Source organism: Borostomias antarcticus, assembly GCF_949987555.1.
Source record: "Borostomias antarcticus genome assembly, contig: scaffold_102, whole genome shotgun sequence".
Classification (NCBI taxonomy): domain Eukaryota; kingdom Metazoa; phylum Chordata; class Actinopteri; order Stomiiformes; family Stomiidae; genus Borostomias; species Borostomias antarcticus.
The window spans coordinates 360,435-387,934 of record NW_028176625.1 but is presented as its reverse complement, the minus strand read 5'-3'; the positions used below and the strand labels follow the sequence as shown (position 1 = coordinate 387,934).

General features: G+C 51.8%; 1 protein-coding gene across 1 annotated transcript in view; it reads left to right on the top strand.

Annotated features, from left to right (window-relative positions):
* The window catches only part of arhgap10 (Rho GTPase activating protein 10), a gene marked incomplete at both ends in the record, with an annotated part of 196,527 nt that extends 174,861 nt beyond the window's left edge, over positions 1–21,666 (top strand). Inside the window, 2 exons of the mRNA XM_084462248.1 lie at positions 14,424–14,565; positions 21,497–21,666. Of these exons, the coding sequence (XP_084318374.1) occupies positions 14,424–14,565; positions 21,497–21,666 (312 nt within the window). The remainder of the gene's footprint in view (positions 1–14,423; positions 14,566–21,496) is intronic.
* Positions 21,667–27,500: the final 5,834 nt, after the last annotated feature.

Sequence of the window (27,500 nt, the reverse complement as noted above, 5' to 3'; positions counted from 1 at the left end):
AACCTTGAGACAAGAGGCCACATAATCTGCCCCAAGTGCCACTACTTGTTTCCATCCACCGTGGATTTGAACTTGAAGACACCTAATCTGTACAGTAGTCTGACTCTTCTGGAGGAGTTTGGACAATAATATGTAGTAGTCTACCACTGAATGGTGACAGAGGATGTCACCTTAGGATGTCATGACTTTAGAGGATGACATCACCTTCAAGCCCAGAGAGGAAGGGAGATGGTGAGTGGTTCTGTCGTACGGACGGTGTCGGAGATGCACTCCAGTATCTGTTTCTTTTAAAACTCCTCGCAGAGTTCAGAGAACAGAGGTGATCGAGGACGTTCCTGTATCAGAATGCAGTGCGAGAGAGAGAGTTACACACACAGACGTTCGCTTTTCCCCCCTGCGTATCTCCCTCTGTCTCTCTCTGAATCTCTTTCTTTCTCTCTCTGCATCTCTTTCTTTCTCTCCATCTCTGTCAGGGACCAAACCGGAAGGCAAGTGGAGTCATGGGCAAAGTTTAGAAAACTAGGATTTTTATTGACCCAAAACATCACAAAAATGAGACAAAGTGCTGAACCCATAAAAGAGGTCAAATTAATCAGAGGGTTGCCACCAACAGAACATAACAGACCTCCCAACCTGAAGACAAAGGGGAACTTCTATACTGGCTGATCAGACCATTAAGAAACAATAGGGGTTAACCAATAGACAAACATACAACCTAACCCACCAATAACCAAAATAAGCCAATTATGAAAAAGGATTAACATAATTACAATATACTATAAATCATAACAAAAGATCCACAAACAAAGATCCAAAGAAATAACTGAAATACTCAAACTAAACATAACACTTCCCCCACAATGCAGCAACATTTGGACTAGGCGAAATTGGCCGCCTCCTCTATTTAAGGGCGGAGACTAGTGGGGCGTGTCCCTTTTGTTCCCGCCTGGCATGTCATCCCTCCACAGCACTGGTAACTCCAAACAAACACAAATTAGACACCAAAACTAAAATCTTAACATAGCCTATTGAACTGTAAAAAAGTAACTAAGGTGCCGTTTACACGACAACGATCCCTGTAACTTTTGTTGCTGTGTGGCCTTTTGTTTACATGACAACAGCGTTTTGCGGGCCTGAATCCGCAAACTTTTGAAACCGGGTCCCAGAGTGGAATCTTTTAAAACGCCACCGTGATTCTCGCTGTGTAAACTGGTAATACGCAATTCTTGCGAAAAAGGTGACGACACGGTCCCACTTCGTGCCTATAGGCATGCGTAGGATATAGCCTACTTTACTGCTCACAGCTCAATGCAGCTAGATAGCCCAATGAAAGAAAACAAATATATATAGGCCTAGATAATACAAATAAAAGGATGACAAATTAAATATTAGGCCAATTAATCTAGTGATTAGTGAGTAAAAGGATTTGTCTCTAATCATGCAGGTCAGTTTTACAGCTAGACCTACAGTAGGCCTAACAGCTCTAATGGGTTGTGAAGATGTGAGCCCATCATTCTTACTGCCGTAGGGCGGAACAAAAACCTCTCAAAGGCAAGTCACCAGCGAGAAAAGAACAAGATTAGAAGGGAAACCTCCAACAGTTAACTGTGCTCACCATGGAGCATCTCATCCAGTTGTCATGCCAACCAGCATTTCCTTAATATCGGTGTCGGTCCATGTGTCCGGGAACATTTCAATGTCCCGGACAAACGGCAGAAATTCTGGTCATTATATTATTTATTTTGACTTTTCGGCCTGTTGGCCTTCTTCAGAATCTATCAGGCCAACATGCCCAAACGTCCAAATAAAATAACTGCATATGGAGCCAGAGTGTGCAACACTTTTCCTTATGTTTTATGACCAGTTCTTCCAGTGATCCACCTCACAAGATTACCTTGGTATGCGACACCTTTTTGTTATCTATAAGCTTAGGCTTTCATGATTCACATGCTCTATACAAGCACCACTGGACAGCCTTTCACTTTATTTTGTCACCTTTGCTACTTTGAATTACGGCTGTAGGCTAGATGGCATGAATTGGATTTGAAGATGTAATTGGTCATTTTCAATAGGCCTACTTTTGATGCCTATTTGAACGGACTGCATCGATCAATGCAATGACTACACTTTACACAAGTCTGTTTGTTTGGGACTAACAACAGTAATTTATATAATAATATAATATTTTCTCTTTCCATGTTTTTCAGCTTTACCCTTTTCATCAATAAAACGTCATTTTTACAACCATGTCTCATTGACTGGGAAGGCATTTAGAGCTGCAGGTCAAATCATAGCCTAGGCTACTGGGAGGATGAGGCCTAGGCTACTGGGAGGATGAGGCCTAGGCTACTGGGCGGATGAGGCCTAGGCTACTGGGAGGATGAGGCCTAGGCTACTGGGAGGATGAGGCCTAGGCTACTGGGAGGAAGAGGATGACATAATGAGCGTCTTTTTTCCTGAGCGCTCCGGCTGTTTTTGAGCGGCCGCTCCGAGCGCTCAAAGTTGAAAATATCTCAACTTTTCAGAAAGGCGCTGGTCTTGTTACTGCCGCTCCTACTGTTGTCTCCTACGGGTCGTGTCATTTACCCACATCCTGCTTGCTCTAACGGTAGGCCTATCACATCCTCCTTGCTCTAACGGTAGGCCTATCACATCCTGCTTGCTCTAACGGTAGGCCCATCACATCCTGCTTGCTCTAACGGTAGGCCTATCACATCCTCCTTGCTCTAACGGTAGTCCTATCACATCCTGCTTGCTCTAACGGTAGGCCTATCACATCCTCCTTGCTCTAACGGTAGGCCTATCACATCCTCCTTGCTCTAACGGTAGGCCTATCACATCCTCCTTGCTCTAACGGTAGTCCTATCACATCCTGCTTGCTCTAACGGTAGGCCTATCACATCCTGCTTGCTCTAACGGTAGGCCTATCACATCCTGCTTGCTCTAACGGTAGGCCTATCACATCCTGCTTGCTCTAACGGTAGTCCTATCACATCCTGCTTGCTCTAACGGTAGGCCTATCACATCCTGCTTGCTCTAACGATAGGCCTATCACATCCTCCTTGCTCTAACGGTAGGCCTATCACATCCTGCTTGCTCTAACGGTAGTCCTATCACATCCTGCTTGCTCTAACGGTAGGCCTATCACATCCTCCTTGCTCTAACGGTAAGCCTATCACATCCTCCTTGCTCTAACGGTAGGCCTATCACATCCTCCTTGCTCTAACGGTAGGCCTATCACATCCTGCTTGCTCTAACGGCAGGCCTATCACATCCTGCTTGCTCTAACGGTAGGCCTATCACATCCTGCTTGCTCTAACGGTAGGCCTATCACATCCTCCCTGCTCTCACGGTAGGCCTATCACATCCTGCTTGCTCTAACGGTAGGCCTATCACATCCTCCTTGCTCTAACGGTAGGCCTATCACATCCTCCTTGCTCTAACGGTAGGCCTATCACATCCTGCTTGCTCTAACGGTAGGCCTATCACATCCTCCCTGCTCTAACGGTAGGCCTATCACATCCTGCTTGCTCTAACGGTAGGCCCATCACATCCTGCTTGCTCTAACGGTAGGCCTATCACATCCTCCTTGCTCTAACGGTAGGCCTATCACATCCTCCTTGCTCTAACGGTAGGCCTATCACATCCTCCTTGCTCTAACGGTAGGCCTATCACATCCTCCTTGCTCTAACGGTAGTTCATGGAATGGTCACTGGGCACAACGATTGCTGTCCATAATCTGGGCATTAGAACAACATTCAGAACGACTAGCCGATTGATTGCAGGCATAGAGACCTACTGCATATTAGAATAACATAGTCATATAATAATAATGACAACAATAATAATACTATTTATTATTATTATTGTTATTATTATTATTTATAATAATAATAATAATAATACTCATAAGTATTATGATAATAATAATAGAATAGCTAAACATAATATAATATAATCGAATAGAATAGCCTGGTCACAAAATGACACATTTTATAGCATGCATAACGTACAAATCAGCTAGGCCATGAAGCCCAAGGCAGGATATGGCTAAAAGACACGTCATTTTTAGGTGTAGGCCTAAATCAAAGGCTATATGTGTGCTGTTAATTATCCTTTTTTATATAATAACCTATAATAAAATAGAAATGTGTTCAGACTGTGCTTAGGCTAGCCTACTATTGTGAAATAACGACAGGCTACATTTCACACAGTGGTCTGACAGGTGTGTGAAAACCTGGTGGAAGCGGTGTTCATAAAGGAAGTGAATGAATTAGATTTATTTAAGTTATGTCAAATAAGGGGAACTTAAGAAAACTTCCTTAGGTCGTGTAAACGGGGCCTAAATGTGCACGCTACTAATAGAAGTAATGTTCTGTTAAACTGCTAAATAAAGATAGTGTAATGTATGAACAAAACCTGTGTCATGTGATTTGTTTGTTTGACCATGTGGTGGAAACTTCAAAGGAAAGTTCTCAATAATAACTAAATGACTGAATATAATGTGAGTAAATGTAATGTACTGTCAGAGGGTTACCAGATCAGTTGTGTGGCTGTGGATGAGACCATCACACTCTCTCTCTCTCTCTCTCTCTCTCTCTCTCTCTCTCTCTCTCTCTCTCTCTCTCTCTCTCTCTCTCTCTCAGCAGCACTAGACAGTCTTTTATATTCGTCTCCATCCTCAGAGTCAGAGATGCAGACAGAGAGAGGGGGGGGGGGGGGGAGGGGGGGTCAGACACCTCTCACTCTGTCTCCCTCCTTTCCCTGCAAAGTCTTTATCTCTGTCCTCTTCTTTCTCTTTCTTTTTCACCCCTCTTTCTTTGGCTTTCTGTCTTAATTGTTCACTCTCTTAAATAACTTTCTTGCTCTACAAAGTACAGTACATTTCTCTTCCTTCTCTCTCTCTCTCTCTCTCTTGCTCTCCCACTCTCTCTCTTGCTCTCCCACTCTCTCTCTCTCGCTCTTCCACTCTCTCTCACTTTCTCTCTCTCTCTCTCTCTCTCTTCCTCCCTGCCTACTCTTTTTCCTCCCTGTCTGTGATCCTCTGCTCCTATTCTCCTCTCTCCTAGGCAGGGCTCCTATTCTCTCCTCTCTCCTAGGCAGGGCTCCTATTCTCTTCCTCTCTCCTAGGCAGGGCTCCTATTCTCTCCTCTCTCCTAGGCAGGGCTCCTATTCTCTTCCTCTCTCCTAGGCAGGGCTCCTATTCTCTCCTCTCTCCTAGGCAGGGCTCCTATTCTCTCCTCTCTCCTAGGCAGGCTCCTATTCTCTCCTCTCTCCTAGGCAGGGTCCTATTCTCCTCTCTCCTAGGCAGGGTCCTATTCTCTCCTCTCTCCTAGGCAGGGTCCTATTCTCCTCTCTCCTAGGCAGGGCTCCTATTCTCTCCTCTCTCCTAGGCAGGGTCCTATTCTCTCCTCTCTCCTAGGCAGGGCTCCTATTCTCTCCTCTCTCCTAGGCAGGGTCCTATTCTCTCCTCTCTCCTAGGCAGGGCTCCTATTCTCTCCTCTCTCCTAGGCAGGGCTCCTATTCTCTCCTCTCTCCTAGGCAGGGTCCTATTCTCCTCTCTCCTAGGCAGGGTCCTATTCTCCTCTCTCCTAGGCAGGGCTCCTATTCTCTCCTCTCTCCTAGGCAGGGTCCTATTCTCCTCTCTCCTAGGCAGGGCTCCTATTCTCTCCTCTCTCCTAGGCAGGCTCCTATTCTCCTCTCTCCTAGGCAGGGCTCCTATTCTCTCCTCTCTCCTAGGCAGGGTCCTATTCTCCTCTCTCCTAGGCAGGGCTCCTATTCTCTCCTCTCTCCTAGGCAGGGCTCCTATTCTCTCCTCTCTCCTAGGCAGGGTCCTATTCTCTCCTCTCTCCTAGGCAGGCTCCTATTCTCTCCTCTCTCCTAGGCAGGGTCCTATTCTCTCCTCTCTCCTAGGCAGGGCTCCTATTCTCTCCTCTCTCCTAGGCAGGGCTCCTATTCTCCTCTCTCCTAGGCAGGGTCCTATTCTCTCCTCTCTCCTAGGCAGGGCTCCTATTCTCTCCTCTCTCCTAGGCAGGGTCCTATTCTCCTCTCTCCTAGGCAGGGTCCTATTCTCTCTCTCCTAGGCAGGGTCCTATTCTCCTCTCTCCTAGGCAGGGTCCTATTCTCTCTCTCCTAGGCAGGGTCCTATTCTCTCTCTCCTAGGCAGGGTCCTATTCTCTCCTCTCTCCTAGGCAGGGCTCCTATTCTCTCCTCTCTCCTAGGCAGGGTCCTATTCTCTCCTCTCTCCTAGGCAGGGTCCTATTCTCTCTCTCCTAGGCAGGGTCCTATTCTCTCCTCTCTCCTAGGCAGGGTCCTATTCTCCTCTCTCCTAGGCAGGGTCCTATTCTCTCCTCTCTCCTAGGCAGGGCTCCTATTCTCCTCTCTCCTAGGCAGGGTCCTATTCTCTCCTCTCTCCTAGGCAGGGTCCTATTCTCTCCTCTCTCCTAGGCAGGGTCCTATTCTCTCCTCTCTCCTAGGCAGGGTCCTATTCTCTCCTCTCTCCTAGGCAGGGCTCCTATTCTCTCCTCTCTCCTAGGCAGGGTCCTATTCTCTCCTCTCTCCTAGGCAGGGTCCTATTCTCCTCTCTCCTAGGCAGGGTCCTATTCTCTCCTCTCTCCTAGGCAGGGTCCTATTCTCTCCTCTCTCCTAGGCAGGCTCCTATTCTCTCCTCTCTCCTAGGCAGGGTCCTATTCTCTCCTCTCTCCTAGGCAGGGCTCCTATTCTCTCCTCACTCCTAGGCAGGGCTCCTATTCTCCTCTCTCCTAGGCAGGGTCCTATTCTCCTCTCTCCTAGGCAGGGCTCCTATTCTCCTCTCTCCTAGGCAGGGCTCCTATTCTCCTCTCTCCTAGGCAGGGCTCCTATTCTCCTCTCTCCTAGGCAGGGCTCCTATTCTCCTCTCTCCTAGGCAGGGCTCCTATTCTCTCCTCTCTCCTAGGCAGGGTCCTATTCTCTCCTCTCTCCTAGGCAGGGTCCTATTCTCTCCTCTCTCCTAGGCAGGCTCCTATTCTCTCCTCTCTCCTAGGCAGGCTCCTATTCTCTCCTCTCTCCTAGGCAGGGCTCCTATTCTCTCCTCTCTCCTAGGCAGGGCTCCTATTCTCCTCTCTCCTAGGCAGGGTCCTATTCTCTCCTCTCTCCTAGGCAGGGTCCTATTCTCTCCTCTCTCCTAGGCAGGGTCCTATTCTCTCCTCTCTCCTAGGCAGGGTCCTATTCTCTTCCTCTCTCCTAGGCAGGGTCCTATTCTCTCCTCTCTCCTAGGCAGGGCTCCTATTCTCCTCTCTCCTAGGCAGGGCTCCTATTCTCTCCTCTCTCCTAGGCAGGGTCCTATTCTCTCTCTCCTAGACAGGGTCCTATTCTCTCCTCTCTCCTAGGCAGGGCTCCTATTCTCTTCCTCTCCTAGGCAGGGTCCTATTCTCCTCTCTCCTAGGCAGGGTCCTATTCTCCTCTCTCCTAGGCAGGGTCCTATTCTCTTCCTCTCTCCTAGGCAGGGCTCCTATTCTCTCCTCTCTCCTAGGCAGGGTCCTATTCTCTCCTCTCTCCTAGGCAGGGTCCTATTCTCTTCCTCTCTCCTAGGCAGGGTCCTATTCTCTCCTCTCTCCTAGGCAGGGCTCCTATTCTCCTCTCTCCTAGGCAGGGCTCCTATTCTCTCCTCTCTCCTAGGCAGGGCTCCTATTCTCTCCTCTCTCCTAGGCAGGGTCCTATTCTCTCCTCTCTCCTAGGCAGGGTCCTATTCTCTTCCTCTCTCCTAGGCAGGGCTCCTATTCTCTTCCTCTCTCCTAGGCAGGGTCCTATTCTCTCCTCTCTCCTAGGCAGGGTCCTATTCTCTCCTCTCTCCTAGGCAGGGCTCCTATTCTCCTCTCTCCTAGGCAGGGCTCCTATTCTCTCCTCTCTCCTAGGCAGGGTCCTATTCTCTCCTCTCTCCTAGGCAGGGTCCTATTCTCTCCTCTCTCCTAGGCAGGGTCCTATTCTCCTCTCTCCTAGGCAGGGCTCCTATTCTCTCCTCACTCCTAGGCAGGGCTCCTATTCTCCTCTCTCCTAGGCAGGGTCCTATTCTCCTCTCTCCTAGGCAGGGCTCCTATTCTCTTCCTCTCCTAGGCAGGGCTCCTATTCTCTCCTCTCTCCTAGGCAGGGTCCTATTCTCTCCTCTCTCCTAGGCAGGGCTCCTATTCTCCTCTCTCCTAGGCAGGGTCCTATTCTCCTCTCTCCTAGGCAGGGTCCTATTCTCTCCTCTCTCCTAGGCAGGGTCCTATTCTCTCCTCTCTCCTAGGCAGGGTCCTATTCTCTCCTCTCTCCTAGGCAGGGTCCTATTCTCTCCTCTCTCCTAGGCAGGGCTCCTATTCTCTTCCTCTCTCCTAGGCAGGGTCCTATTCTCTCCTCTCTCCTAGGCAGGGTCCTATTCTCTCCTCTCTCCTAGGCAGGGTCCTATTCTCTCCTCTCTCCTAGGCAGGGTCCTATTCTCCTCTCTCCTAGGCAGGGCTCCTATTCTCCTCTCTCCTAGGCAGGGTCCTATTCTCCTCTCTCCTAGGCAGGGTCCTATTCTCTCCTCTCTCCTAGGCAGGGTCCTATTCTCCTCTCTCCTAGGCAGGGCTCCTATTCTCTTCCTCTCCTAGGCAGGGCTCCTATTCTCTCCTCTCTCCTAGGCAGGGTCCTATTCTCTCCTCTCTCCTAGGCAGGGCTCCTATTCTCTCCTCTCTCCTAGGCAGGGTCCTATTCTCTCCTCTCTCCTAGGCAGGGTCCTATTCTCTCCTCTCTCCTAGGCAGGGTCCTATTCTCCTCTCTCCTAAGCAGGGCTCCTATTCTCTCCTCTCTCCTAGGCAGGGTCCTATTCTCTCCTCTCTCCTAGGCAGGGTCCTATTCTCTCCTCTCTCCTAGGCAGGGTCCTATTCTCCTCTCTCCTAGGCAGGGTCCTATTCTCTCCTCTCTCCTAGGCAGGGTCCTATTCTCTCCTCTCTCCTAGGCAGGGCTCCTATTCTCTCCTCTCTCCTAGGCAGGGTCCTATTCTCTCCTCTCTCCTAGGCAGGGTCCTATTCTCTCCTCTCTCCTAGGCAGGGTCCTATTCTCTCCTCTCTCCTAGGCAGGGTCCTATTCTCTCCTCTCTCCTAGGCAGGGTCCTATTCTCTCTCTCCTAGACAGGGTCCTATTCTCTCCTCTCTCCTAGGCAGGGTCCTATTCTCTCCTCTCTCCTAGGCAGGCTCCTATTCTCTCCTCTCTCCTAGGCAGGGCTCCTATTCTCTCCTCTCTCCTAGGCAGGGCTCCTATTCTCTCCTCTCTCCTAGGCAGGGCTCCTATTCTCTCCTCTCTCCTAGGCAGGGCTCCTATTCTCTTCCTCTCTCCTAGGCAGGGCTCCTATTCTCTCCTCTCTCCTAGGCAGGGCTCCTATTCTCTCCTCTCTCCTAGGCAGGGCTCCTATTCTCTTCCTCTCTCCTAGGCAGGGCTCCTATTCTCTCCTCTCTCCTAGGCAGGGCTCCTATTCTCTTCCTCTCTCCTAGGCAGGGCTCCTATTCTCTTCCTCTCTCCTAGGCAGGGCTCCTATTCTCTTCCTCTCTCCTAGGCAGGGTCCTATTCTCTCCTCTCTCCTAGGCAGGGCTCCTATTCTCTCCTCTCTCCTAGGCAGGGCTCCTATTCTCTTCCTCTCCTAGGCAGGGCTCCTATTCTCTCCTCTCTCCTAGGCAGGGCTCCTATTCTCTCTCTCCTAGGCAGGGTCCTATTCTCTCCTCTCTCCTAGGCAGGGTCCTATTCTCTCCTCTCTCCTAGGCAGGGTCCTATTCTCTTCCTCTCCTAGGCAGGGTCCTATTCTCTCCTCTCTCCTAGGCAGGGTCCTATTCTCTCTCTCCTAGGCAGGGTCCTATTCTCTCCTCTCTCCTAGGCAGGGTCCTATTCTCTCCTCTCTCCTAGGCAGGGCTCCTATTCTCCTCTCTCCTAGGCAGGGCTCCTATTCTCCTCTCTCCTAGGCAGGGCTCCTATTCTCCTCTCTCCTAGGCAGGGTCCTATTCTCTCCTCTCTCCTAGGCAGGCTCCTATTCTCTCCTCTCTCCTAGGCAGGGTCCTATTCTCTCCTCTCTCCTAGGCAGGGCTCCTATTCTCTTCCTCTCTCCTAGGCAGGGTCCTATTCTCTCCTCTCTCCTAGGCAAGGTCCTATTCTCTCCTCTCTCCTAGACAGGCTCCTATTCTCTCCTCTCTCCTAGGCAGGGTCCTATTCTCTCCTCTCTCCTAGGCAGGGCTCCTATTCTCTCCTCTCTCCTAGGCAAGGTCCTATTCTCTCCTCTCTCCTAGACAGGCTCCTATTCTCTCCTCTCTCCTAGGCAGGGTCCTATTCTCTCCTCTCTCCTAGGCAGGGCTCCTATTCTCTCCTCTCTCCTAGGCAGGGCTCCTATTCTCTCCTCTCTCCTAGACAGGCTCCTATTCTCTCCTCTCTCCTAGGCAGGGTCCTATTCTCTCCTCTCTCCTAGGCAGGGCTCCTATTCGCTTCCTCTCTCCTAGGCAGGGTCCTATTCTCTTCCTCTCTCCTAGGCAGGGTCCTATTCTCTCCTCTCTCCTAGGCAGGGTCCTATTCTCTCCTCTCTCCTAGGCAGGGTCCTATTCTCTTCCTCTCTCCTAGGCAGGGTCCTATTCTCTCCTCTCTCCTAGGCAGGGCTCCTATTCTCTCCTCTCTCCTAGGCAGGGTCCTATTCTCTCCTCTCTCCTAGGCAGGGTCCTATTCTCCTCTCTCCTAGGCAGGGTCCTATTCTCTCCTCTCTCCTAGGCAGGGTCCTATTCTCTCCTCTCTCCTAGGCAGGGTCCTATTCTCTCCTCTCTCCTAGGCAGGGTCCTATTCTCTCCTCTCTCCTAGGCAGGCTCCTATTCTCTCCTCTCTCCTAGGCAGGGCTCCTATTCTCCTCTCTCCTAGGCAGGGCTCCTATTCTCCTCTCTCCTAGGCAGGGTCCTATTCTCCTCTCTCCTAGGCAGGGTCCTATTCTCTCCTCTCTCCTAGGCAGGGCTCCTATTCTCTCCTCTCTCCTAGGCAGGGCTCCTATTCTCCTCTCTCCTAGGCAGGGCTCCTATTCTCCTCTCTCCTAGGCAGGGCTCCTATTCTCTTCCTCTCTCCTAGGCAGGGCTCCTATTCTCTCCTCTCTCCTAGGCAGGGTCCTATTCTCTCCTCTCTCCTAGGCAGGGTCCTATTCTCTCCTCTCTCCTAGGCAGGGTTCTATTCTCTCCTCTCTCCTAGGCAGGGCTCCTATTCTCTTCCTCTCTCCTAGGCAGGGTCCTATTCTCTCCTCTCTCCTAGGCAGGGTCCTATTCTCTCCTCTCTCCTAGGCAGGGTCCTATTCTCTCCTCTCTCCTAGGCAGGGTCCTATTCTCTCTCTCCTAGGCAGGGCTCCTATTCTCCTCTCTCCTAGGCAGGGTCCTATTCTCTCCTCTCTCCTAGGCAGGGTCCTATTCTCCTCTCTCCTAGGCAGGGCTCCTATTCTCCTCTCTCCTAGGCAGGGCTCCTATTCTCTCCTCTCTCCTAGGCAGGGCTCCTATTCTCCTCTCTCCTAGGCAGGGTCCTATTCTCTCCTCTCTCCTAGGCAGGGCTCCTATTCTCCTCTCTCCTAGGCAGGGTCCTATTCTCTCCTCTCTCCTAGGCAGGGTCCTATTCTCTCCTCTCTCCTAGGCAGGGTCCTATTCTCTTCCTCTCTCCTAGGCAGGCTCCTATTCTCTCCTCTCTCCTAGGCAGGGTCCTATTCTCTCCTCTCTCCTAGGCAGGGCTCCTATTCTCTCCTCTCTCCTAGGCAGGGTCCTATTCTCCTCTCTCCTAGGCAGGGCTCCTATTCTCCTCTCTCCTAGGCAGGGCTCCTATTCTCTCCTCTCTCCTAGGCAGGGTCCTATTCTCTCCTCTCTCCTAGGCAGGGTCCTATTCTCCTCTCTCCTAGGCAGGGTCCTATTCTCTCCTCTCTCCTAGGCAGGGCTCCTATTCTCTCCTCTCTCCTAGGCAGGCTCCTATTCTCTTCCTCTCTCCTAGGCAGGGTCCTATTCTCTCCTCTCTCCTAGGCAGGCTCCTATTCTCTCCTCTCTCCTAGGCAGGCTCCTATTCTCTTCCTCTCTCCTAGGCAGGGTCCTATTCTCCTCTCTCCTAGGCAGGGCTCCTATTCTCCTCTCTCCTAGGCAGGGTCCTATTCTCTTCCTCTCTCCTAGGCAGGGTCCTATTCTCTCCTCTCTCCTAGGCAGGGTCCTATTCTCTCCTCTCTCCTAGGCAGGCTCCTATTCTCCTCTCTCCTAGGCAGGGTCCTATTCTCTCCTCTCTCCTAGGCAGGGCTCCTATTCTCCTCTCTCCTAGGCAGGGCTCCTATTCTCCTCTCTCCTAGGCAGGGTCCTATTCTCTCCTCTCTCCTAGGCAGGGCTCCTATTCTCCTCTCTCCTAGGCAGGGCTCCTATTCTCTTCTCTCTCCTAGGCAGGGTCCTATTCTCTCCTCTCTCCTAGGCAGGGTCCTATTCTCTCCTCTCTCCTAGGCAGGGCTCCTATTCTCCTCTCTCCTAGGCAGGGTCCTATTCTCTCTCTCCTAGGCAGGGTCCTATTCTCTCCTCTCTCCTAGGCAGGGTCCTATTCTCTCCTCTCTCCTAGGCAGGGCTCCTATTCTCCTCTCTCCTAGGCAGGGCTCCTATTCTCCTCTCTCCTAGGCAGGGCTCCTATTCTCCTCTCTCCTAGGCAGGGCTCCTATTCTCCTCTCTCCTAGGCAGGGTCCTATTCTCTCCTCTCTCCTAGGCAGGGCTCCTATTCTCTCCTCTCTCCTAGGCAGGGCTCCTATTCTCTCCTCTCTCCTAGGCAGGGTCCTATTCTCCTCTCTCCTAGGCAGGGCTCCTATTCTCCTCTCTCCTAGGCAGGGTCCTATTCTCCTCTCTCCTAGGCAGGGTCCTATTCTCTCCTCTCTCCTAGGCAGGGTCCTATTCTCTCCTCTCTCCTAGGCAGGGCTCCTATTCTCTCCTCTCTCCTAGGCAGGGTCCTATTCTCTCCTCTCTCCTAGGCAGGGCTCCTATTCTCTTTCAACTCCACATCTGAGGCTGGTATGTAAACACCCGCCTGGCGTAAACACCCCCCCCCGCCCGCTCCCCAAGACTGGGTCAGTCCCTCTTCCACACACACACACTCTCTCTCGGATGAAGGCAGGGTTTGGGTTTTACGTTTTTTGGGGTGAGTTTATCTGGGGATGAGAGATCCTTTGATGAGCTGTTTTGCTGGCCGTCTAACTGGGGGCTGGGCTGATCTCTGGAGGTCTAGGCTGATCTCTGGAGGTCTAGGCTGATCTCTGGAGGGCTGGGCTGATCTAGGCTGATCTCTGGAGGTCTAGGCTGATCTCTGGAGGTCTAGGCTGATCTCTGGAGGGCTGGGCTGATCTAGGCTGATCTCTGGAGGTCTAGGCTGATGTCTGGAGGGCTGGGCTGATCTCTGGAGGGCTGGGCTGATCTCTGGAGGTCTAGGCTGATCTCTGGAGGTCTAGGCTGATGTCTGGAGGGCTGGGCTGATCTCTGGAGGGCTGGGCTGATCTCTGGAGGTCTAGGCTGATCTCTGGAGGTCTAGGCTGATCTCTCTGAGGTCTCTGCGCTGGCCCCGGCTGATCTCTGGAGGGCTGGGCTGATCTCTGGAGGTCTAGGCTGATCGCTGGAGGTCTAGGCTGATCTAGGCTGATCTCTGGAGGTCTAGGCTGATCTCTGGAGGTCTAGGCTGATCTCTGGAGGTCTAGGCTGATCTCTCTGAGGTCTAGGCTGATCTCTCTGAGGTCTATGCGCTGGCCCCGGCTGATCTCTGAGCCTGTGAACTATCAAACCCAGGCTCTTAGCTGGGTCGTGGCAGGACACCGCTGTATTCTCTCCATCTAGCATCTGTTCTCTGGCTGACTGCACACATGCCAGACCTGGGTCAGATACATAAATCCAGCGTAATGGTGGATGCTGCATTAGTGTCTGCCCTTTTTTGGTTTCATTTGCTTCACTACTGCGTGTACTAAATGATGCCAGCACAAGTATTTGACAATACTTGAGTATTTGTAAATCTGTATTTGACCCACTTCTCTCCCTCTCTCTCCATCTCTCTCTCTCTCTCTCTCTCTCTCTCTCCATCTCTCTCTCTCTCTCTTTCTCTCTCTCCATCTCTCTCTCTCTCCATCTCTCTCTCTCTCCCATTCCCTCTCTCTCTCTCTCTCTCCCCCCCTCTCTCTCTCTCTCTCTCTCTCCATCTCTCTCTCTCTCTCTCCATCTCTCTCTCTCCATCTCTCTCTCCATCTCTCTCTCTCTCTCTCTCTCTCTCCCCCTCTCTCTCTCCTCCCCCTCTCTCTCTCTCTCTCTCTCTCTCTCTCCATCTCTCCCCCTCTCTCTCTCCATCTCTCCCCCTCTCTCTCTCCATCTCTCTCTCTCTCCTCCCCCTCTCTCTCTCTCTCCCCCTCTCTCTCTCTCTCTCTCTCTCACATGTTCCAGATCTTCGGAGACGTCCCTGATTCCTGCCCCTCTCCAGACACCCCGCCCTTCTCCGCCCCCACCAGGCAGTCCAAGTCCAAGATGAGTCGTCAGACCAGACCCCTGGCTGTCTACAACCCCCAGGCCATGGACCTCCACACAGGTAACACTCACCAGAACAACCCCCAGGCCATGGACCTCCACACAGGTAACACTCACCAGAACAACCCCCAGGCCATGGACCTCCACACAGGTAACACTCACCAGAACAACCCCCAGGCCATGGACCTCCACACAGGTAACACTCACCAGAACAACCCCCAGGCCATGGACCTCCAGACCGGTACAACCCCCCCCCCCCCCCCCCCCCCGGAACTTCAGACAGGTACGTACACCCCCCAAACAGGTAGACCCCCCCAGACAGGTAGACCCCCCAAGACAGGTAGACCCCCCAAGACAGGTAGACCCCCCAAACCTGTACACGCCCCCAGACAGGTAGACCCCCCCAAACCTGTACACCCCCCAGACAGGTACACCCCCCCAGACAGGTAGACCCCCCCAGACAGGTAGACCCCCCAAACCTGTACACGCCCCCAGACAGGTACACCCCCCAGACAGGTACACCCCCCAGACAGGTAGACCCCCCCAGACAGGTACACCCCCCAGACAGGTACACCCCCCCAGACAGGTACACCCCCCCAGACAGGTAGACCCCCCAGACAGGTAGACCCCCCAGACAGGTACACCCCCCAGACAGGTAGACCCCCCAGACAGGTAGACCCCCCCAGACAGGTAGACCCCCCAGACAGGTAGACCCCCCCAGACAGGTACACCCCCCAGACAGGTAGACCCCCCAGACAGGTAGACTCCCCAGACAGGTAGACCCCCCAAACCTGTACACGCCCCCATACAGGTAGACCCCCCCAGACAGGTAGACCCCCCAAGACAGGTAGACCCCCCAGACAGGTAGACCCCCCAAACCTGTACACGCCCCCATACAGGTAGACCCCCCCAGACAGGTAGACCCCCCCAGACAGGTACACCCCCCCAGACAGGTAGACCCCCCCAGACAGGTACACCCCCGCAAACCTGTACACCCCCCAGACAGGTCAGGCGGCGTAGTGTCAATATCAGGGAGGTTTAAACATTTATAAAAAGTTTTTAGAAGAAATACGTTTTTTTTTATCTTCTGGAAAAACACCATTGCTCAGTAGTTCGGACCGGTCTGAAAATGGTGGAATGAGAGGCTGACTCTGGTAGATTCCGCTTGGTTTGTGGTGAGGAGGTGTGGTAGGTTTGTGGTGAGTAGGTGTGGTAGGTTTGTGGTGAGGAGGTGTGGTAGGTTTGTGGTGAGGAGGTGTGGTAGGTTTGTGGTGAGGAGGTGTGGTAGGTTTGTGGTGAGGAGGTGTGGTAGGTTTGTGGTGAGGAGGTGTGGTAGGTTTGTGGTGAGGAGGTGTGGTAGGTTTGTGGTGAGGTGTGGTAGGTTTGTGGTGAGGAGGTGTGGTATGTTTGTGGTGAGGAGGTGTGGTAGGTTTGTGGTGAGGAGGTGTGGTAGGTTTGTGGTGAGGAGGTGTGGTAGGTTTGTGGTGAGGAGGTGTGGTAGGTTTGTGGTGAGGAGGTGTGGTAGGTTTGTGGTGAGTAGCCGTGGTAGGTTTGTGGTGAGGAGGTGTGGTAGGTTTGTGGTGAGGAGGTGTGGTAGGTTTGTGGTGAGGAGGTGTGGTAGGTTTGTGGTGAGGAGGTGTGGTAGGTTTGTGGTGAGGAGGTGTGGTAGGTTTGTGGTGAGGAGGTGTGGTAGGTTTGTGGTGAGGAGGTGTGGTAGGTTTGTGGTGAGTAGCCGTGGTAGGTTTGTGGTGAGGAGGTGTGGTAGGTTTGTGGTGAGGAGGTGTGGTAGGTTTGTGGTGAGGAGGTGTGGTAGGTTTGTGGTGAGGAGGTGTGGTAGGTTTGTGGTGAGAAGCCGTGGTAGGTTTGTGGTGAGGAGGTGTGGTAGGTTTGTGGTGAGGAGGTGTGGTAGGTTTGTGGTGAGGAGGTGTGGTAGGTTTGTGGTGAGGAGGTGTGGTAGGTTTGTGGTGAGGAGGTGTGGTAGGTTTGTGGTGAGGAGGTGTGGTAGGTTTGTGGTGAGTAGGTGTGGTAGGTTTGTGGTGAGGAGGTGTGGTAGGTTTGTGGTGAGGAGGTGTGGTAGGTTTGTGGTGAGGAGGTGTGGTAGGTTTGTGGTGAGGAGGTGTGGTAGGTTTGTGGTGAGGAGGTGTGGTAGGTTTGTGGTGAGTAGGTGTGGTAGGTTTGTGGTGAGTAGGTGTGGTAGGTTTGTGGTGAGGAGGTGTGGTAGGTTTGTGGTGAGGAGGTGTGGTAGGTTTGTGGTGAGGAGGTGTGGAAGGTTTGTGGTGAGGAGGTGTGGTAGGTTTGTGGTGAGGAGGTGTGGTAGGTTTGTGGTGAGGAGGTGTGGTAGGTTTGTGGTGAGTAGGTGTGGTAGGTTTGTGGTGAGGAGGTGTGGAAGGTTTGTGGTGAGGAGGTGTGGAAGGTTTGTGGTGAGGAGGTGTGGTAGGTTTGTGGTGATTTTCTTTTTCCCATGGACAGAAATACGAGGAGAGTTCTATTTCAGGAGGCTTCACCCTTAGGGGATTCTCTCAAGCAGGCTGGTCACTTCTACTAGTCAGAGAGCGACAATTCTTCCTGACCAATCAGCGGTCTGCAGTGTTGACATGTCACGCCTTGAGAGGTGAGCTGAAAACTGTACCAGCTCAGCTCAACTCCACCTGCTTGCCACCTGAAACACCCAAAAAACCAAGTAGAGTCGAGCTGACACTTCCCAACCCCAACACCCAACCCCCCCAACCCCAACACTCAACCCCCCCCAACCCCAACCCCCAACCTAGGGGCGGAGCAGCAGTTCAACTGCAGTCTCCTGATTGGTCCCCATTTTCTGGGTAGAAATCGTTCTGGGCAGCTGGAAGTCCAGCTATTGTGAAAACGTTAGAGGTGGTGGCTTTCCTCTTTTTTTTTCCCGCAATGAGTCATGCTGCCAGCCCCCAGCCCCCAGCCCCCAGCCTCCAGCCCCCAGCCCCCAGCCCCCAGCCCCCAGCCTCCAGCCCCCAGCCTCCAGCCCCCAGCCCCCAGCCCCCAGCCTCCAGCCCCCAGCCCCCCGCCCCAGCCCCCAGCCCCCCAGCCTCCAGCCCCCAGCCCCCCAGCCCCCAGCCCCCAGCCTCCAGCCCCCAGCCCCCCGCCCCAGCCCCCCGCCCCAGCCCCCAGCCCCCAGCCCCCAGCCCAGCTGCACATCCCTTCCCCTCCTCAGAACCAGAGGAGTGTAAATCTGCTTACCAGAGCCCCCCTCCTCCCTCTCCACCACTCCAGATTTGACCATGGTGTGTTTTAATATCTGAGATGAAATGAGTAATCCCTTTTTTAACCTTTGTGGCTTCTGTCTGGGCCCCGGATAATGGATTTAAACAGAGTTCACTCAGTGCCTGGCCAGCCAAAACGAGATTTTTTGTGTGTGTTGTGTGAGTGTGTGTGTGTGTGCGCGTGTGTGTATGTTTGTGTTGTGTGTGTGTGTGTATGTTTGTGTTGTGTGTATGTTTGTGTTGTGTGAGTGCGTGCCTGTGTGTGTGTGTGTCTGTTGTGTGAGTGAATGTGCGTGCCTGTGTGTGTGCCTGCCTATGCGTGTGTCTGTATGTGTTGTGTGTGTGCTTGCCTGTGTGTGTCTGTATGTGTTGTGTGTGTGCTTGCTTGTGTGTATGTGTGTGTTGTGTGTGTGCTTGCCTGTGTGTGTCTGTATGTGTTGTGTGTGTGCTTGCCTGTGTGTGTCTGTATGTGTTGTGTGTGTGCTTGCCTGTGTGTGTCTGTATGTGTTGTGTGTGTGCTTGCCTGTGTGTGTCTGTATGTGTTGTGTGTTGTGTTGTCTAAACTACTTCATCACCTCCTCTAAACTACTTCATCACCACCTCTAAACTACTTCACCACCTCCTCTAAACTACTTCACCACCACCACCTCTAAACTACTTCATCACCTCCTCTAAACTACTTCACCACCACCTCTAAACAACTTCACCACCTCCTCTAAACTACTTCACCACCACCTCTAAACTATTTCATCACCACCTCTAAACTACTTCACCACCACCTCTAAACTACTTCACCACCTCCTCTAAACTACTTCACCACCACCTCTAAACTACTTCATCACCTCCTCTAAACTACTTCACCACCACCTATAAACTACTACACCACCTCCTCTAAACTACTTCACCACCACCTCCTCTAAACTACTTCACCACCACCTCTAAACTACTTCACCACCTCCTCTAAACTACTTCATCACTACCTCTAAACTACTTCACCACCACCTCTAAACTACTACACCACCTCCTCTAAACTACTTCACCACCACCTCTAAACTACTTCACCACCACCTCTAAACTACTACACCACCTCCTCTAAACTACTTCACCACCACCTCTAAACTACTTCACCACCACCTATAAACTACTTCACCACCTCCTCTAAACTACTTCACCACCACCACCTCTAAACTACTTCACCACCACCTCTAAACTACTTCATCACCTCCTCTAAACTACTTCACCACCTCCTCTAAACTACTTCACCACCACCACCTCTAAACTACTTCACCACCACCTCTAAACTACTTCACCACCACCACCTCTAAACTACTTCACCACCTCCTCTAAACTACTTCACCACCACCACCTCTAAACTACTTCACCACCACCACCTCTAAACTACTTCACCACCACCTCTAAACTACTTCACCACCTCCTCTAAACTACTTCACCACCTCCACTAAACTACTACACCACCACCTCTAAACTACTTCACCACCACCTCTAAACTACTTCACCACCTCCACCTCTAAACTACTTCACCACCACCTCCTCTAAACTACTTCACCACCTCCTCTAAACTACTTCACCACCACCTCTAAACTACTTCACCACCACCTCCTCTAAACTACTTCACCACCACCTCTAAACTACTTCATCACTACCTCTAAACTACTTCACCACCACCTCTAAACTACTTCACCACCACCACCTCTAAACTACTTCACCATCACCTCTAAACTACTTCACCACCACCTCTAAACTATTTCACCACCTCCACCTCTAAACTACTTCACCACCACCTCCTCTAAACTACTTCACCACCTCCTCTAAACTACTTCACCACCTCCTCTAAACTACTACACCACCTCCTCTAAAGTACTTCACCACCACCTCTTAACTACTTCACCACCACCTCTAAACTACTTCACCACCACCTCTAAACTACTTCATCACCTCCTCTAAACTACTTCACCACCTCCTCTAAACTACTTCACCACCACCACCTCTAAACTACTTCAGCACCTCCTCTAAACTACTTCACCACCACCTCCAAACTACTTCACCACCTCCACCTCTAAACTACTTCACCACCACCTCTAAACTACTTCATCACCTCCTCTAAACTACTTCATCACCTCCTCTAAACTACTTCACCACCTCCTCTAAACTACTTCATCACCACCACCTCCAAACTAATTCATCACCTCCTCTAAACTACTTCACCACCTCCTCTAAACTACTTCACCACCACCTCTAAACTACTTCACCACCTCCTCTAAACTACTTCACCACCACCTCTAAACTACTTCACCACCACCTCTAAACTACTTCATCACCTCCTCTAAACTACTTCATCACCTCCTCTAAACTACTTCACCACCACCACCTCTAAACTACTTCACCACCACCACCTCTAAACTACTTCACCACCTCCACTAAACTACTTCACCACCACCTCTAAACTACTTCACCACCTCCTCTAAACTACTTCATCACCACCACCTCCAAACTAATTCATCACCTCCTCTAAACTACTTCACCACCTCCTCTTAACTACTTCACCACCACCTCTAAACTACTTCACCACCACCTCTAAACTACTTCACCACCTCCTCTAAACTACTTCACCACCACCACCTCTAAACTACTTCACCACCACCTCTAAACTACTTCACCACCTCCTCTAAACTACTTCACCACCTCCTCTAAACTACTACACCACCTCCTCTAAACTACTTCACCACCACCTCTAAACTACTTCACCACCACCTCTAAACTACTTCACCAGCATCACCTCTAAACTACTTCACCACCACCTCTAAACTACTTCACCACCACCACCTCTAAACTACTTCACCACCTCCTCTAAACTACTTCATCACCTCCTCTAAACTACTTCACCACCTCCTCTAAACTACTTCATCACCACCACCTCCAAACTACTTTATCAACTCCTCTAAACTACTTCACCACCACCTCTAAACTACTTCACCACCTCCTGAAAACTACTTCACCACCTCCCCCTACAAACTAGCTACTTCCCCATTTCCTGCGCTGTGCATTCTCCCTCTCTCCTCTTCCTCCCTCTCCACCCCCCCCCTCTCCTCTTCCTCCCTCTCTCCACCCCTGCCTCTCCTCTTCCTCCCTATCTCCTCACCCCCCCCTCTCCTCTTCCTTCCTCTCTCCTCCCCCTCCTCCCAATGGCTCACCAGAACAGGATCTGTACTCCACAGCCTACTTGGCATCGGACTTTGTGTCTGCCTACATTTCACAGTAGTTTCCTCTCATTCCGGTACTGTTACCTTGTCCTACTGTCTGGGATGAGGTCAGAGTTATGAGCTTCCTACTTAAATATCCACTTTTCTTAGCTTGTTTCCAGTCTAATGTTATGTAGTGTGTTACTCTGTATAAAGTATTATGTGGTGTTTGTTTTGCATGACCGTGTTATTATTTCAAGCTGTCAGAAGATCAGTGGTGTGTGTTGCTATATGTATCTATGCAGTCTGTATGGATGGGTATATATGCTATATTTAACACATGCTGTATGTATGGATGTATATATTCCTTGTTGTTTTTATGCTTATACTTTTTCGCTATTATTTATATTCTGCATTTCCAACCTTTGCTGTAATTCCCCACTGCTGAAATGCCAAATTTCCTCCTACGGGGATTATTCAAGTTCATATCTATCTATCTATCCATCCATCCATCCATCCATCCATCCATCCATCCCTCTCTCTCTGTCCTTCCTCCCAGTGTCAACACACGGCGACTGTTCCAACTCGGCCATTGATGAGGCGTCGCTAGGCAGCAACGAATCCGTGTCGTCCCAGTCGTCCACCGCGTCGGCCTCGGAGACGCCCCCAGAGAAGGCTGACCACACTCCCCTGGTCGCCACCCTGAGCTCAGGCAGCGGCCAAGGGTGAGCAGGCTCCACATCCTCACCTAGACCCAGATTAGCTCCGCCCAAATCCTCACCTAGACCCAGATTAGCTCCACATCCTCACCTAGACCCAGATTAGCTCCGCCCACATCCTCACCTAGACCCAGATTAGCTCCACATCCTCACCTAGACCCAGATTAGCTCCACATCTTCACCTAGACCCAGATTAGCTCCACATCCTCACCTAGACCCAGATTAGCTCCGCCCACATCCTCACCTAGACCCATATTAGCTCCGCCCACATCCTCACCTAGACCCAGATTAGCTCCGCCCACATCCTCACCTAGACCCAGATTAGCTCCACATCCTCACCTAGACCCAGATTAGCTTCACATCCTCACCTAGACCCAGATTAGCTCCGCCCACATCCTCACCTAGACCCAGATTAGCTCCACATCCTCTCCTAGACCCAGATTAGCTCCACATCCTCACCTAGACCCAGATTAGCTCCACATCCTCACCTAGACCCAGATTAGCTCCACATCCTCACCTAGACCCAGATTAGCTCTGCCCACATCCTCACCTAGACCCAGATTAGCTCCACATCCTCACCTAGACCCAGATTAGCTCCGCCCACATCCTCACCTAGACCCAGATTAGCTCCACATCCTCACCTAGACCCAGATTAGCTCCGCCCACATCCTCACCTAGACCCAGATTAGCTCCGCCCACATCCTCACCTAGACCCAGATTAGCTCCACATCCTCACCTAGACTCAGATTAGCTCCACATCCTCACCTAGACCCAGATTAGCTCCGCCCACATCCTCACCTAGACCCAGATTAGCTCCGCCCACATCCTCACCTAGACCCAGATTAGCTCCGCCCACATCCTCACCTAGACCCAGATTAGCTCCAAATCCTCACCTAGACCCAGATTAGCTCCACATCCTCACCTAGACCCAGATTAGCTCCACATCCTCACCTAGACCCAGATTAGCTCCACATCCTCACCTAGACCCAGATTAGCTCTGCCCACATCCTCACCTAGACCCAGATTAGCTCCACATCCTCACCTAGACCCAGATTAGCTCCACATCCTCACCTAGACCCAGATTAGCTCTGCCCACATCCTCACCTAGACCCAGATTAGCTCCACATCCTCACCTAGACCCAGATTAGCTCCACATCCTCACCTAGACCCATATTAGCTCCGCCCACATCCTCACCTAGACCCAGATTAGCTCCACATCCTCACCTAGACCCAGATTAGCTCCACATCCTCACCTAGACCCAGATTAGCTCCACATCCTCACCTAGACCCAGATTAGCTCCACATCCTCACCTAGACCCATATTAGCTCCGCCCACATCCTCACCTAGACCCAGATTAGCTCCGCCCACATCCTCACCTAGACCCAGATTAGCTCCACATCCTCACCTAGACCCAGATTAGCTCCACATCCTCACCTAGACCCATATTAGCTCCGCCCACATCCTCACCTAGACCCAGATTAGCTCCACATCCTCACCTAGATCCAGATTAGCTCCGCCCACATCCTCACCTAGACCCAGATTAGCTCCGCCCACATCCTCACCTAGACCCAGATTAGCTCCACATCCTCTCCTAGACCCAGATTAGCTCCACATCCTCTCCTAGACCCAGATTAGCTCCACATCCTCACCTAGATCCAGATTAGCTCCGCCCACATCCTCACCTAGACCCAGATTAGCTCCACATCCTCACCTAGACCCAGATTAGCTCCACATCCTCACCTAGACCCAGATTAGCTCTGCCCACATCCTCACCTAGACCCAGATTAGCTCCACATCCTCACCTAGACCCAGATTAGCTCCACATCCTCACCTAGACCCAGATTAGCTCCACATCCTCACCTAGACCCAGATTAGCTCCACATCCTCACCTAGACCCAGATTAGCTCCGCCCACATCCTCACCTAGACCCAGATTAGCTCCACATCCTCACCTAGACCCAGATTAGCTCCACATCCTCACCTAGACCCAGATTAGCTCCGCCCACATCCTCACCTAGACCCAGATTAGCTCCACATCCTCACCTAGACCCAGATTAGCTCCGCCCACATCCTCACCTAGACCCAGATTAGCTCCACATCCTCACCTAGACCCAGATTAGCTCCACATCCTCACCTAGACTCAGATTAGCTCCACATCCTCACCTAGACCCAGATTAGCTCCGCCCACATCCTCACCTAGACCCAGATTAGCTCCGCCCACATCCTCACCTAGACCCAGATTAGCTCCACATCCTCACCTAGACCCAGATTAGCTCCACATCCTCACCTAGACCCAGATTAGCTCCACATCCTCACCTAGACCCAGATTAGCTCCGCCCACATCCTCACCTAGACCCAGATTAGCTCCACATCCTCACCTAGACCCAGATTAGCTCTGCCCACATCCTCACCTAGACCCAGATTAGCTCCACATCCTCACCTAGACCCAGATTAGCTCCACATCCTCACCTAGACCCAGATTAGCTCTGCCCACATCCTCACCTAGACCCAGATTAGCTCCACATCCTCACCTAGACCCAGATTAGCTCCACATCCTCACCTAGACCCATATTAGCTCCGCCCACATCCTCACCTAGACCCAGATTAGCTCCACATCCTCACCTAGACCCAGATTAGCTCCGCCCACATCCTCACCTAGACCCAGATTAGCTCCACATCCTCACCTAGACCCAGATTAGCTCCACATCCTCACCTAGACCCAGATTAGCTCTGCCCACATCCTCACCTAGACCCAGATTAGCTCTGCCCACATCCTCACCTAGACCCAGATTAGCTCCACATCCTCACCTAGACCCAGATTAGCTCCACATCCTCACCTAGACCCAGATTAGCTCCACATCCTCACCTAGACCCATATTAGCTCCGCCCACATCCTCACCTAGACCCATATTAGCTCCGCCCACATCGTCACCTAGACCCAGATTAGCTCCGCCCACATCCTCACCTAGACCCAGATTAGCTCCACATCCTCACCTAGACTCAGATTAGCTCCACATCCTCACCTAGACCCAGATTAGCTCCACATCCTCACCTAGATCCAGATTAGCTCCACATCCTCACCTAGACCCAGATTAGCTCCGCCCACATCCTCACCTAGACCCAGATTAGCTCCACATCCTCACCTAGACCCAGATTAGCTCCACATCCTCACCTAGATCCAGATTAGCTCCGCCCACATCCTCACCTAGAACCAGATTAGCTCCGCCCACATCCTTACCTAGACCCAGATTAGCTCCACATCCTCACCTAGACCCAGATTAGCTCCACCCACATCCTCACCTAGACCCAGATTAGCTCCACCCACATCCTCACCTAGACCCAGATTAGCTCTGCCCATATCCTCACCTGGACCCAGATTAGCTCCACATCCTCACCTAGACCCAGATTAGCTCCAAATCCTCACCTAGACCCAGATTAGCTCCACATCCTCACCTAGACCCAGATTAGCTCTGCCCACATCCTCACCTAGACCCAGATTAGCTCCGCCCACATCCTCACCTAGACCCAGATTAGCTCCACATCCTCACCTAGACCCAGATTAGCTCCGCCCACATCCTCACCTAGACCCAGATTAGCTCCGCCCACATCCTCACCTAGACCCAGATTAGCTCCACATCCTCACCTAGACCCAGATTAGCTCCACATCCTCACCTAGACCCAGATTAGCTCCACATCCTCACCTAGACCCAGATTAGCTCCACATCCTCACCTAGACCCAGATTAGCTCCACATCCTCACCTAGACCCAGATTAGCTCCGCCCACATCCTCACCTAGACCCAGATTAGCTCCGCCCACATCCTCACCTAGACCCAGATTAGCTCCACATCCTCACCTAGACCCAGATTAGCTCCATCCAGCCTTGGACAGGTCATTTCTCAGCATGTTGATATACTATACCATACTATACCATGTATATGCTATACCAATCAAATGCACCAGCCCCATGGGGCCCTGCAAAGGTGTGTTGACTACATGGTGCTGTGCTCTACTGTGTCTCTGGAACATGGCAGCCTGATAAAATGTGTTCTATTAATTGTGCACAGGCCCCCGTCTCAACACTAGAACAAACTCCAAAAGTTTCAGAATAAATCTTAACTTCCGCAAGTTTCCCCGAATCCTATCTGTTGTCTTGGCTCAAACTTCTCAGACTGTCTGAAAGTGGCGTTGTGGGATTCACAGTGTTTTTCTGTCTGTAACACTTGGTCACCCAGGACATCTCTGTGCTGCTGGCTCCATTGATAGTTCCTGATATCTCTCTAATTGATAGTGTGCCTCTGAGGGGCCGGCCCTGGCCAGCGTGTCAGCAGGGAGCCTCCCGCTCAACTCCTCCTTCATTATGAGAGAGGGCCCTGGCCAGCGTGTCAGCAGGGAGCCTCCCGCTCAACTCCTCCTTCATTATGAGAGAGGGCCCTGGCCAGCGTGTCAGCAGGGAGCCTCCCGCTCAACCCCTACTTCATTATGAGAGAGGGCCCTGGCCAGCGTGTCAGCAGGGAGCCTCCCGCTCAACTCCTACTTCATTATGAGACAGATTTGAGGAGGAAGTTTGTGCTGCCCTCACCGTCTCACCTCCTGAGTCTGTATCTCCCTCTCATCCCCCCCTCCCCTCTCTCTGTCTCTTCCCCTCTCATCCCCCCCTCCCCTCTCTCTGTCTCTTCCCCTCTCTTCTCTTCTCTCCCCTCTCTCTGTCTCTTCCCCTCTCATCCCCCCCTCCCCTCTCTCTGTCTCTTCCCCTCTCTTCTCTCCCCTCTCTTTCTCCCCTCCCTCCCTCGCTCTCTCCTCTCTCCTCCTCTATCTTGCTCTCTCCCTCCCTCGCTCTCTCCTCTCTCCCCCATCTCTCTCCCTCATTCTCTCTCCTCTTTTTCTCTCGCTCCCTTTCCCTCTCCTCCCTCTCCCTCTCCCTCTCCCTCTCCCTCTCCCTCTCTCTCTCTCTCTCTCTCCCTCTCTCTCCCTCTCTCTCTCTCTCTCTCTCCCTCTCTCTCTCTCCCTCTCTCCCTCTCTCTCTCTCCCTCTCTCTCCCTCTCTCCCTCTCTCCCTCTCTCTCTCTCTCTCTCTCCGTCCTCCTCTACCAGTGGTGTTCAGTCCTTGGGTGTGTATTTTCTCCTGCCCACCCTGTGTCCTGAATGCTGATGCTGGAGGTAATAATATTGGGTTGTGCTGCAGATGTTGGGCTCTCTGCAGTGTCATGTCTGCAGAATCACCTTGAAGAAAACTTTCTCTCTCTCTCTCTTTCCCTCTCTCTCTCCCTCTCTCCCCCCCTCTCTTTCTCTCCTCTGTCTCTCTCGCTTCACCTCCCTCTCTCTCTCCCTCTCTCCACCCCCTCCCTTTCTCTCCTCTGTCTCTCTCGCTTCACCTCCCTCTCTCTCTCCCTCTCTCCCTCTCTCCACCCCCTCCCTTTCTCTCCCCTCTCCCTCTCTCTCTACCCCTCTCTCTCTCTCTCTCTCTCTCTCTCTCTCCCCTCTCTGTCTCTCTCTCTCTCTCTCTCTCTCTCTCTCTCTGAGTAGCTCCTGGTGCAGCAGAGTTTCTCAGTGAAGAACTGTGAAATAGAAAGGAATCAGCCAATCAGGACTTTGCTGAGGAAAATGTGAATTCTCCCTCTGTTTGAGCTTGTGAGGTGTGTGTGTGTGTGTGTGTGTGTGTGTTCGTGCGTGCGTGTGTGTGTGTGCATTCGTGCATGTGCGTGTGTGTGTGTGCATTAATTCATGTGTATGTGTCTGTGCGTGTGTGTGTGTGTGTGTGTGCGAATGTGTGTGTGTGTGTGTGTGTGAGAGAGAGAGAGAGTTACACATTGAGGCTTGGCAGACAGATGGAGCTCTGGGTTACAT